At 44.8% G+C, this 13,479-nt stretch overlaps 1 protein-coding gene across 8 annotated transcripts in view; it reads left to right on the plus strand.

The window, feature by feature from the left end:
- The window catches only part of DISC1 (DISC1 scaffold protein), a 353,788-nt gene that overhangs the window by 133,752 nt on the left and 206,557 nt on the right, over window positions 1-13,479 (plus strand). For all 8 annotated transcript variants that reach the window (XR_008292258.1, XM_053207444.1, XM_053207445.1 and 5 more), the window contains 2 exons: window positions 1,636-1,690; window positions 6,390-6,492. Coding sequence is in view for 7 of the 8 variants with exons in the window: in XM_053207444.1 (XP_053063419.1) it covers window positions 1,636-1,690; window positions 6,390-6,492 (158 nt within the window). In the remaining variant the exon portion in view is untranslated. The remainder of the gene's footprint in view (window positions 1-1,635; window positions 1,691-6,389; window positions 6,493-13,479) is intronic.

The raw sequence follows: 13,479 nt of genomic DNA on the forward strand, positions 1-13,479 counted from the left end.
GCAGTAATTTCCCACTGCCTGTGGAATAAAGCTCAGAACTCCTTCGCCCGGCCTTCAGTATTGACTAGAGCCAGTCCCTGATATTCCTTTAAGGATTGTTTTGACTGTAAATATTCTAAACACATTGGAAAATGTAACATACACTCATTTACCCACCACTGAGACTAAACAAACATTAGCGTTTCCCCCACTTATTTTCCTAACCGAGTAAGCACACATCTCAGATGCGGACAGACTTCTTCCCTTCTGTCCTTGCCCCTCCTCCCTCCCTTCAGAAACAGTCTTTCCCCTTCTCATCCATCACAGTTCACCTCTGTGAACCGTATGGTCCAGCTGGCCTCATCTGTTCCCTGGAGTTTCATCCTTCCCTTTTCCCCCTGAGGCCCAGTGCACTTTCTGCCTCTTCCAGGAAGCTTTCCACCTAATCACTTGTTTTCCTAAATCGCTACCTAACTTACTGTCTCCACTGTGCCCTTGGAGACGGTATCTGCCTGTGACAATCTTTATGTAACAGTTTGATCCTACTGGATTTCTCTTTCTTTCTTTCTTTCTTTCTTTCTTTCTTTCTTTCTTTCTCCCTTTCTTAATTTCTTTCTTTTTTTCTTAGTTTATTTTTGAGAGAGAGAGAGAGACAGAGTGTGAGCAGGGGAGGGGCAAAGAGAGAGGGAGACACAGAATCTGAAACAGGCTCCAGACTCTGAGCTGTCAGCACAGAGCTGGATGTGGGGTTTGAATTCAGAATGGCAAGATCATGATCTGACCTGAAGTCGGATGCTTAACCGACTGAGCCACCCAGGCGCCCCCTAACACTGGATTTCTATTTTCAATAGTAATTTTTCATCTTGTTTTATATTGGAGTTGATTGTCTGGGTGTACTTCCTCCCTTTTGGTAACAACATTGGAAATAAGGTCTGATACTTAGTTTCATTCATTCCTTCATTTATTCATTCTGCAGGTCTCAAATGAATGCCTGCTTATACGCTGCAGGAATTGTTTTAAGCACTGAGGATACGGGTGTGAACCCAACTGACAGTTGCTGCGGTGGTGGAATTTATATTCCCGTGGGGGTAGAGAGAAATTACCTGAATAACAGAAGTGTCAAGGTGGATAGTGCTTAGGAGAAAAAAGAAGAAGGGATAAGCCTAAAGAGAGTGAGGATAATCTATGTCAGATGTCCTTTAAATACACGTATCTCCTATATGTTCCACCTCACTGCTAAACACAGTGCTCTGTGCATAGTTGTTGGATTGCACAGTGTAGCTGAATAGATCATATTTGATTACTGCCTGTGAAATGCTACCCTGTGTAGACCATCCTGTGTAAATTTTCATTCTTTCCTGCTAAGAGGAGCACATCTGGGTTGTTCCTTCACCCTATCTATGCAGTATGGAGATGTGCACTACGGAAATAACAGATTTTAGTACTAGCCAAAGTAGAGTGTAATTAGAGAGGAGAAATCTGCTTCCTAGCAACATGTTAATTCCACAGTCAAATGGAACCAATCTGGCATCATGTTTCCCACTGTTGTTGAGCCTTTGGGCTGATGGAAGTTTCACTGTTTCACCGTGTTCCTGTATTTGGTGGTATTGAACTATGATCCCAAGAAGACCAATGTCTTCTTTCTAATTCTTCCAGCCTCCGGGAACGGATAAAAACCCTCAACTTGTCACTGAAGGAACTCACCGCTAAGGTAAGCACCTTTCTATGCCCACTTTCTAAAGAAGTCTCTAAAGTTATCTTTTTAACTTATGTGATATCTAGCTCACATGAAATTCTGTGTCTAGCTGATGGCTCCACAAGAAGTGTAGACTTTACAAAGCCATCCTCCAGGCCAGGTGATGAGGCCAAACAGCCGGGAGCGAGGGCTGCTCTGTGGTGGGGGTCCTGGCTTGTGGTCCCCCAGCGATTGATTGGTTTGGCCTTTGTTTCACCAGGAACTGTCAGTGTTAGGGGACAGAAATGAGTGCTTCTGGGTACTCTCAAATGCTTTTGCATGAAGAGGCTTTGGGGATGGGAGTAATCCAAGAAATCAATTGCTTTTCTTCCAGGAGGACAGGGTTCAGGGATCCGCACAAACAAGTTTGGAAAAGGCATAGTAGGTGTTTGTGTTCTAAACTTTTTAAGTTGACTTCAGAGTCATTTTGCCCATTTTCACTGCCACGTATACTTCATATCAGGCCCTCGGTTGGTGTGGAGAGAGCATACTCCTGCATTATTCCCTGGGAGCACACAGTCAATTAAATAGTCAATGTCGTGGTTAGTTAGGGTAACCACAGTTTACAAAACAGAATCCTTCCCTGCAGAGATAGTTATATGTGACCGAGAAGGATCAATTACTCTGTGAACTACTACATGTGTGGCACAGAACTGGGTAGGAATTGTTAATTATTTGTGTTAAGTCTGGGAGCCAGGGGTGGTTATGAGATGAGCAGGATGTAAAAAGAATGGGTTTCAGAGCAAAGAGCAAAGCAGATGAGAATCCACTGTCCTGAAAGAAATGGTTTTTTTTCATCTTCAGTGCCCAGGGGTGGTCAGGAAGACCTGCCAAGGGGCTCACAGATCACCACAGCTGAGCTGAGACTGGGGCTGTGTTGTCGGCAGAAGTGTCCACGATTATTCTGGCTCTCTTTTTTTCAGTTTTTGTGTCTGTTTCCAGAAACCAACCAACCAACCAACCAACCAACCAACCAACCAAAAATACAACAAAAAATATCCAAAACTAAAACCAAACCAAAAACCATGAAATGGTTTTGCTACAAAATCACACAGCAGTGGTTTGATGGGTGGTTGTGTCCTGCCAGAAGGTTTGCCTGGAGAAGAGCAAGATGAGATTTGAGGCACTGCTTTATTGGGAGCCACGCCAGGAGGTGAATCCCCCTGGTAGGACTCTGGTAAAGGGCTTTTATCATGTGTTCTCATACTGTATGTGCTGAGAGACCTTCTTTCCTGCTCAAGGGAGACTGGCTCGGTTTACCCACGTTGTCATGTGAAGCAGCAGGGAAAGTGCTAGAGGGCCTACCTTGTATGTTTCGGTGATGTTGCCGACTAGTGTTCATGTTCTATGGATGTTTGCCAGGTGACCTCCAGGGGGAGCCACTGGGGAGGTGAGGAGAGGCCCCAGCTTCCTGCACGGGGCAGGGGGTAGGAGGATTCCTTTTCCTGGATTTTCTGATGTAAATATGTGCCATTTATCAGGTGCATCCTAATTTCTTTTAATTAATTAATTAATTGAGAGAGAGTGAGAGAGCAAGCACTAGTGGGGGGAAGGGGCAGAGGGGCAGAGAGAGAGAAAGAAAGAGAGAGAGAGGATCTTCAGCAGGCTCCACACTCAGTGCGGAGCTCAATTCAGGACTCGATCCCATGATGCTGGGATCTTGACCTGAGCTGAAATCAAGAGTTAGACGCTCAACCGACTGAGCCACCTAGGCGCCCCAGGTGCATCCTAATTTTTGCCCAGAATTAAAAGGTGGAATCACTCTAGTGTTTGGGTTTATTGAGTATTGGAACATGCTGTGTGTAATCTGAACGAGTCCCTGCCCCAGCAGTGAGCATGCAGGTGTGCCAATGACAAAATACACATGGTGTTTATGTATGAGTGTGTTTTACGGGACATTTTATACTGTGCACACACATATTGACATATGCACATGATAGTGGGATTTGTTGATAATCTCCAGCTACTGTGAAAGCTCTTGGATTTGCCCAAATGCTGAAAGTGATTGGCTTTGTTTGCATACTTGCTCTCACGCACTTACAAAAAAACTTATAATTCCCTTGCTTTTCCATAAGATTAAGGAATTCATATCTAAGATTTTAAAGTGTAAATCTGAAAGCTCTATTTGGTAATGAGTTCCTCAGGGTCCAATTTTATCTGGAAATTAAAAGGAGATGCAGATTTTCCGGGGCGTGTATGTGTGTATAGGTGGGTATGTACGTGCACACAGCCATGATTGTGTGTGTGGGGGGGCATAGACGAGTCCACACGGAATTGAAACAAAACTGCTCAGTCACACAAAAAAACAACTTTACTCTGGACTTGACTGACTCACGACCTTGAGGTAAAAATTGCAGCTTGGCCCAGTTTTCTTCCTTCAGTATGTTAGACACATAGACCTGATATTGTTTTGATTCCTCCCCCAAAGAGAGACGGGGCCTTCCTTCATTCATTACATTCCTTTGACTCTAACGGTTACCCACACCAGGTAATTAAAGGATAAATGAGATGGAAGAAATAGTTGGAAATAAATGGAATAGCTGGAGATTGGTAGATATTCGATTACATCCAGCAGTGCCTGAAAGAAGGTACATTGCAATTTAATAAGATTTAGAGAAGCTGTTTCATATTAATAGTGACAGCTTGAAGGATAGGTTTGCTCAACAAAGGAGAAACTGGCCCAATTATGATTAACAGAAACTGTTACCAAAATCAGAAAGACTGGACGGACTTTGGATGAGACATAAGAATTACGGCACGTGTTACGGACTTAGCAGCAGTGTTCTCGGACCTCCAATGACATTCTTAGATGGATGGTAAGGGATGAGCCATCGTCGGGCACTGGGCCAACCTGAGACCGGGTGCTGGGAGGAGGAATCCAGAGCATCTTCTTTTTAACAACCAGTTCTGACTTCCTGACAAATGTCAGGACCACCGTGAGGGTCTAGGAATTAATCACTTGGGACATGGGGACGCTCATCCCCGCTGATTCCAGCTTTGGTGTGGAGGCCACCATGCTGTCGCCTTCATCAGAGAATGAGTTTTATAAAGAGATCTGGGAAATTACAGCTGCTTATGGAAAAGAACATATTTAAGGCCATGAAAGAAATAGTATAATGTTTTAGGCAGGATGGGTGAGGTCTGCTTTGATTCCAAAAATAATTTCAATTTAAGTCTAAGATAAGCACAACAATTAAAGTCGATGGTATCTAGCAAGATCTAGATTCTTCTGGGGAAATTAAATTTTGTATTTTCTCTGGGCTCTGTGAACCCAAGTGGGTTAATTTTAGTCTTTGAATGGAATCAGATTTTTAGCAAGAAGAGGGGGACGTTTCTAGGTAACATCCTTTGTGGAACACCCAAAATGTCTCTGTACACATGTTCATTGTTATTCAACTGAGCTGTGTGCTTTTGTTGAACTGGATGTTTTTCTAGGTAGCTCACTTATCTGAGTGTAGATATCAATTGAATATGGAGTTTTTGCTTTTTGTTTTTTTAATGTTTATTTATTTTGAGAGAGAGAGAGAGACAGAGTGTGAGCAGGGGAGGGGCAGAGAGAGAGGGAGACACAGAATCTGAAGAAGTCTCCAGGCTCTGAGCTATCAGCACAGAGCCTGACACGGGGCTCGAACTCATGAACCATGAGATCACGACCTGAGCCGAAGTCAGATGCTTAACCGACTCAGCCACCCCGGCGTCCTGGGGTTTCGCTTTAAATAAAAGAAAAGAAATGTGATGTTTCAGTTTCAAAGAAAGTAAAAGATAACCTAAGACATTTGGGAAAGGAATGTGAGATTTAACATTTTTGCTATTTTTGAAAGAGCAAAGAAAGAACATAGGAAGTGTTTGGAGCATCCTGGAAAAATACATAATAAAACTTACAGAGCTCATTGAGGTCTCCTTGTCTATTTTTCAAATATGACTTGCCAGCAACTATCTGCCCTTAAAGTTTCATTAGACAACATCTACTAGTAATTAGCCTGCTGCTCTGCCCTTGATCTCAATTGCTGTGCACCTTTACTTACTGTTTACTGTGTACCAGACACAGAGCAAAGTCCCTGCTCACAGAGAGCTTGCATCCTAGGGGACAGAGATTCTAGAAAAACTGAGGAACAGAAACAAATAGTGTCAGCTGGAGAAGTCACTATGGAAAACCATCATGCAGGGTGAAGACGGGAGGGTTGAGGGGGTTGCCATCGTACATGGCTCATCAGCCGGGCCGTGTGTGAGCAGAGGCAGTGTGTGAGCAGAGGCCGGAAGGGTGTGAGTGGGCTAAGTCACTTGGGTCAAGAGTATTTCAGGCGGGAGTAACCCTGAGGAGGGAGTGGGCAGAGTGGTGAGGTTATTGTGGTTTGTGGTTGCGCTTTGGTGTGTTAACTCTTGTCATTTTTGCGTTTAGATGTGGTGAAGGTATGGGACCTAATGCTTGAAGTGTGCCCCCGATGCCCACTTCATTTAGTCCTCCCCCCTCCCTTCCTTCCGTCTTCCCTCCTCCCTTCTTTCCTCTTTTACTTCTGTCTGTTTACGTTGCTTGCTTTTAAAGAACTCTCCTTCAGTCTCTCTTTACCACCCCTCTTAATTACTTGCAGATGCAGAAGCCTCTGGCCGGCTGCTCCATTGCTTTCTGAGTTTTACCTGAGTAAACGATGGTTCATGGCCATTTCTCTCCTTCTAGGTGTGTATGAGCGAGAGAATCTGCAGCACTCTCAGGAAGAGAGTAAATGATATTGAAATCCAACTGCCGGCGCTGCTTGAAGCCAAAATGCTAGCCGTATCAGGTAACTGAACACGGTGCAGACACTGAAGCACCTGAACGGAGTAGTGATGGCTGCCACCACACCCGGGCTCTGTCCTCGAGTAACCTCCTACCCATAACCCATATCGGACTTGGACATTTCAGAGCTTTTGTGGGAAGTTTCACTAAAACTCATGGAGTAAATGGGCACCATGGCCATCTTGTAAAGGGATGGATAAGACTCTTAAAACTGCCTATACACAGGGGCACCAGGGTGGCTCAGTCGGTTAAGCATCCGACTTTGATTTCGGCTCAGGTCATGATCTCACGGGTTCATGAGTTTGAGCCCCACACGGGGCTCTGTGCTGACAGTGTGGACAGAAGCTGCTTGGGATTCTCTCTCTCCCCCTTCTCTCTGCCCCTCCCCCACTCATGCTGTCTCTTTTTCTCTCAAAATAAATAAACTTAAGAAAATAAAACTACATAGGCACATATAATAAAAGATAAGTTATCAGTGTAGGTACCATGTTTTGGACTTCCCAGTTTCTGTTTCTTTATGAGTTGAGAGACTAGAGTTAATCCTCATGCCATATAATTCTAGCAGATGTTTGTACAGCATTATGTAGCTGCAGAGGCTCCATGAAGCTTGTTGGATGTGGTCAGCCCCTTCCTATAGGAAGAGAAAACGATGACATGAGACAAGGTGATGTACTCATTCAACATACTAGTCAGAGATATTAGATTTCTGGAGGATTCTCAGTGGATCATAATCCCTCCTTAATCTGGTGGTTATTAGGAATATATTTTCCCATTAATTAGTAGGTCGAAAACACAAGTCTCTGAAAATAGTATCTTACCCTGTCATTTGAAGAATGCTTTTAAATGTTCCTCTATATATTTTTTAAGTTTATTTATTTATTTTGACACAGACAGAGATAGCATGAGTGGGGGAGGGACAGAGAGAGAGGGAGACAGGGAATCCCACTCAGGCTCCATGCTGTCAGCTCAGAGCCCGACTTGGGGCTCACACTCACGAAACCGTGAGATCATGACCTGAGCTGAAACCAAGAGTCAGACCCTTAACTGACTGAACCACCCAGGCACCCCTCCTGTGTGCTGTTATTTTATTCTATGTTCACAACAGCTGTGAGGTAGGTGGGAGAGATACTGAGGTCCCAGTGAACAGATCAGGAGGTTGAGGGTATATCTGTTGGTTAAGTTCACTCAGTCAGCTCAGTGGTGGCAGAGCAGGGACTCAAGTCCAGGTGTGACAAATGGAGGTTTTTTTTTTTTTTATTAATTTTTTTATGTTTACTTACTTTTGAGAGAGAGAGAGACGGAGACAGAGCATGAGCAGGGGAGGGGTAGAGAGAGAGGGAGACAGAATCTGAAGTAGGCTCCAGGCTCCGAGCTGTCAGCGCAGAGCCTGACGCGGGGCTTGAACTCATGAACCGCAAGATCATGACCTGAGCCGAAGTCAGATGCTTAACCGACAGAGCTACCCAGGTGCCCTGACAAATGGAGTTTTAATCTAGTTACATAATGACATCCTTCAAGTATTCTCTGAGTTTTATAGGTTGAGTGAGCCTCCAGCTCAGCAGATTCAGAAGAATCATAAAAATTTAACGAAAAGGTATAATAATTACATGTATGGGTTTTAAATGGCATTTTAAGAAGGAATACAATAATTGGCATCTTCTGGTATTCAGATCATTAAACAACTAATGTTGGCAGTTAACGAGCAATTTGGTTCCTGATGCAGTCAGGCGTATTATTTACAACCAGCGCAACATCGAAATGTGAATGTGGGGCTTGGCTCTTAACAGCTTCACATGCCATTTACTTGGAATTATGGCCCCATTTGCTAAGAGAAAAAAAAGAAGATTGAACACAATCTTGCTTCTGAGTTAGTGTTTTTGCCTTTCTTAATCCATATATCTTCCTGAGGAATACAGGTGGATGTGTCTCTATTAAGCCCAAGGGAGGAGATGTATCATTCAGGCGGCAGAGATATCCCTCTTTCAAATGTGAGTAATCTCTTTTTAGGATCCTGAGGAAAATTCTTGAGATGGTATATTGCATATGGCGCCTGGGTTTTGTGCTTAGTTCTTTGATCAGCTGAGAAAATTGGTGAGGCCTGATTGGAGACTTAGCTGGGATGGGAGCTTACCTTCTTACCTCTCTGTTTCCGGATGACACTGCAGGCCCTTGGCGAACAGGCTTTCCAGCCAATGGGGTCTCCTCACCGGCCGTGCCAGGGCCAGGGTGGTCATCATTCTTTTGCGTCTTCTGCACACAATGTGGTTTCTGTTTCCTTTTGAGCTGTACTCCACAGCGGGGGTGGGGGTGGGGGAACCTGAGCAGGGAGAAGGCACTTCCCTCAGGATCCTGACAGGACACTTCCAGTCCATTCAGAATGGCAAATCCTCACTCCTTTAGACAAAAGCCATGACGTACCTCTCCAAGAGAAGCCTTCCTCCATTTTGGGCCATCTGTGAGAACGCTGAGGGGCAAAGCCCTTGGGATTCTTGGACGCACTCTTGAATGAAGAGGGTCTTGGGAGTGTGTTTAAGATTACCAGGGGGCCTTGTGTCTGTCTGAAAGTTTCTATGATTCACCATGTTAGATCTCCCACCCTTGATTTGATCTATAGACTGAGACCTTCTCTTCCTTCGAGAATCATTTGCTGTCTCCCGAGACTAGGAATAAGAAAGTAGTTTTATTTTCAGATTCAGCAAATCCTAGCACCTTCATATTGAACGATGTATTCTTTAACTCGCTTCTCTTTTCTTGCACTGTATCCTAGGCAGTGACGGGAAGCCAGTGGGCACGTCTGCATTCTGCCTGGAGTCTCCTTGGCCATATGACTAAATTTATTAGGAAGTTTTTCTTTATATTTATTTATTTATTAATTTTAATTTTTTTAAACGTTTATTCATTTTTGAGAGACAGAGAAAGACAGAGCATGAGTGGGGAAGGGGCAGAGAGAGGGAGACAGAATCCAAAGCAGGCTCCAGACCCTGAGCTGTCAGCACAGAGCCTGACGCAGGGCTCAATCCCACGAACTGTGAGATCATGACCTGAGCCAAAGTCGGATGCTTAACCGACTGAGCCACCCAGGCGCCCCATTATTTATTTATTTTTATTTAGACAGAGTGTGTGCGTGCAAGAGGGGGGCGAGGGGCAGGGAGAAAAGGAGAGAGAGAATCCCAAGCAGGCTCTGTGCTGCCAATGCAAGCCTGCCTTGGGGCTTGATCTCACAAACCATGAGATCATGACCTGAGTCGAAATCAAGAGTCAGACGCCTAACCCACTGAGGCTCCCAGGCACCCCAGGAAGTTTTTCTATACTCCTTCAGTTGGTAATGTTACCAAACTTTCCATCACTACGTGTCAAGGATCCCCTTTCTTCCAGCTTCCAATTATATTTTTCTTGCTTCCCTTTTAGCCTGCACCGAGGCCTGTTGAGGCTTCTGCCTGCCACCTGGTGCAAGCATCAGGGCCTCAGATTTTAGGGTCTGTTCCAGCAGCGTTCAGATACCAAACTCTGTTCTCAATTATCGATTGTTGTGTAATAAATCAACCTCAGGATTTAGTGACTTAAAGCATCACTGACCTTTCATTTTGCCCACGAATCTGCAATTTGGGTAGGCCTTGGCAGGGACAGCTAGAGTGACTCAATTGGGGCTGGAGAATCCACTTTCAGACAAGGGAGCCAAAACAGATGAACATATGGGAAGGAGAAAAAAGAGAGGGAAACAAACCACAAGAGACTGTTAATGATAGAGAACAAACTGAGGATTGACAAAGGGAGGTGGGTGGGGGACGGGTACTAAGGAGGGCACTTGTGATGAGCATTGGGTGTTGTATGTAGTGATGAACCACTTGAAACCAGTGTTGAACTGTAAACTAACTGGAATTTGAAATTTTTTTTAAATGTTTATTTATTTTTGAAAGAGAGACAGAATGTAAGTGGGGAGAGGCAGAGAGAGAGAGAGAGAGAGAGAGAGAGAGAGAGAGAGAAAGAGAGAGAGAGAGGGAGAATATGAAGCAGGCTCCAGGCTTCGAACTGTCAGCACAGAGCCCGATGTGGGGTTCAAATCCATGAGCTGTGAGGTCATGACCTGAGCCAAAGTCAGATGCTTAACTGACTGAGCCACCCAGGTGCCCCTTAACGAACTGGAATTTAAATAAAAATTTGAACTAAAAAAAGGGGTGGTGGGGGGAGTAGCCCAGCCTGGACAAGGGCTTCTTAACCTCTTTGTGACCCTCACTGAAAACTCTGTCCTCTGCCCCACAGATTGATTGCTTTGGCCCCTTGCTAGGCTGCTGCTGCTTGGGAGGCAAGGTGAGGGGATGGCCCTCACCTTGTGTGGTGGGTACGGCTGATCTGGGCTCTGTGGTTAAGATGTCAACATCAGAAGTTCGGGCCTATCTCCTTTAACACCACGCTGGACCCCTGCCCGGCTGCTGGCTTCTAGGGATGAGCCCTGTGCCTTAACTCAGTCCAGTCCCACCCTCTGCACGCATGCCTCCCTTCTTGTAGCTGTGGCCTCCTCAATGCTCCTTCAATTCCCAGGACTTTTCAGGCCCAGACACAGAAGGTATTTAAGTAGTGTGGTACTCACGTGTAAGTCTCAGCAGCAAGCATCCTTCCTGCATGTTGGCCTCTGGGTCTGCACCACTGCTGGGACCCAGTCCTTGGATGGGTCCCCAGGTCCTATAACTGGGCTCTGTCTCTATCTGTGCTCTGTAACCTGATTAGCATCCCAGTCTTCCTCTGGCACGGGGCCTGCCATGCTGTGACCATTTCCCCTCCGCTAGGATCAAAGCCTGGCTCTCTGATGCCCCCCTTCTGATACTGCTCTGATGTTGACATTTTGTGTGCGTTTCTGGCTCCAGCCTTTCTCTCCTTGCATCATCCACTGTTATTGATGGCGTCCATCTGTTGAGTCACTCTCCTCTGTTTTTCTTGGGCTTTGCCTGATGCCTGGCCCTTGGGAGACAGTCGGTGAGACTAATTATGTTAAGAAAAAATGGACCTCATTTGTTGATTGCTGATCCTCAGAATCTGTTATTTTCACACCTCCCTTGGGTCTTCCCTCAGTTTGTGGTATATTTTCTTTCCCACCTGCCTCCCGTTATTTGTTTCCAAGGAACAAATAGTTCAGATAATCATTTATTCTCAAATAGCATGTCAAGATGTCTATGATACTCCAAGCCAATGTTTTTTAGACGATGGTTCTATCCAATTCAACTTTTCCTTTACAGAGAATAAAAATTAGCTGCACTAATGGTGTCTAAATGGAAGGCTATCTAGATATCAACTAGATTTTCCAGATAAGCGCAAAATATTTCGCTGTCTCTAAAAAAATTAGATCAGTGACTGGAGGGGATGATAGGCCCAGCAAACATTTTTCAGAGATGGTATCTATCCAGTGTGGAAATAAACAAGACTCACCGAATGAGAAGTGAAAGCTGTTTCAGCGGTTACTACAGCAAGGGAGTTGGCCACCATCACCTGTGTTTTGGTAGAGACTCAAAGGCAGGCGGAGGAGTGGGAAAGCTTTGTAGTGGGGAAAAGGGAAGGCTTCAGGTGTGCTCTGACTGGAGGCTGGGGATACTGGAGGCAGGCTACTTACAGCAGCCTGTGTGATTGGTTAGGGGGCATGTTTGGCTCTCTCTGGCTGGAAGCAGGGACAAAAATTAGGGAAGCTGTCAGTTATTAATACAATCCTGCCATCTTGGACCAATTGTTACAGAAGTGACTTTTTTGTTTCCTGGATTGTTACTAGAAATAGCAACCTGGCTTCCTACAAGCCTGCCTTATAGCAGCCTGGGTCCTGGACTGGTTGTTGTAGATATGGGGATTCGTTTCCTGGACAGGTTCTGCAGGCTGTGGGTCAGAGTGCTCTTTCTAGAAATGATCTGGCCATTACCTGTTTGTATATTCAGCCTCTCACCAGGTACTACGCTTTCTCAAGCTGTTAGAACCATGTGTACTTGAGCTTGGCGTTCCCCAAAAGATATGGCGTTGTGCCAGAAAAAAGATGCAGGACTCTATTACTTTTGGAGTTTGATGATTTTCAGCACTGGCTTTCTTTCTTTCCCAGTAAAGAAGGATAGCTGAAATTTGAGTACATAAACATGAATAATTTTAGGAGAATCGTTACAGATGGAAATGTCTGTGGGCCTATGCAAGTGCTGTGTGTGTGTGTGTGTGTGGCTTCCCCCTAAAGTCACGTGAGGCCTAGAGACTGGGTGACACAGCCTACAGGATTCATTCTCCAGCTGCCTTTGTACTCCCTCCCTTTATGGATGATTTGTGGCCACATTTTCACGTTTTGACCAAGTGACTTACTGAGCTGTATTAGCAACCAGTGTGACCTTGGAAGAACCCAGTTCAAATTCAGTAACCTCCTGTGGAATCTTAGAACTCCAAAACTTTGTGACCTTGGGAAGGTCACTCTCTGGGTCTTAGTTTCTTCAACTGGAAATCAGGGACAGTCATTATAAGGTCCCCATCCTGGCTTGTTGAGAAGGCTAAATGAGACTATTCCTATAACACGATTCCTGTAATCTATAAAATCAGACTCTCAAAAAATGACCTAAAAAAAAACCCCAGAGATACTGTGAAGTAGAAGAGGGAGATATTTGTTTAGGATACAGCATAAAATTAGAAGGAACAGAGTGGGTAAAATCAGTTTTGGCTTTGGCATTAACCTGGGTTTTTTTTTTTTTAATTTTAAATATTTATTTATTTATGTTACAGAGAGAGAGAGAGAGAGAGAGAGAGAGAGAGAGAGAGAAGAGGGGCAGAGAGAGAGGGAGACAGAGAATCCCAAGCAGGCTCTGGTCTGTCAGTGCAGAGCCCGATGAGGGGCTTGATCTCACGAAACTGTGAAATCATGACCTGAGCCAAAATCAAGAGTCAGACTCTTAACTGACTGAGCCACCCAGGTGCCCCTCCCCTGGAGGTTTTTAATTGTGGCATTTGTAGAAGAAAAGACTTTGACAGGTTCTCTAAAAAA

Source organism: Acinonyx jubatus, chromosome D2 (genome assembly GCF_027475565.1).
Source record: "Acinonyx jubatus isolate Ajub_Pintada_27869175 chromosome D2, VMU_Ajub_asm_v1.0, whole genome shotgun sequence".
NCBI classification, from domain to species: domain Eukaryota; kingdom Metazoa; phylum Chordata; class Mammalia; order Carnivora; family Felidae; genus Acinonyx; species Acinonyx jubatus.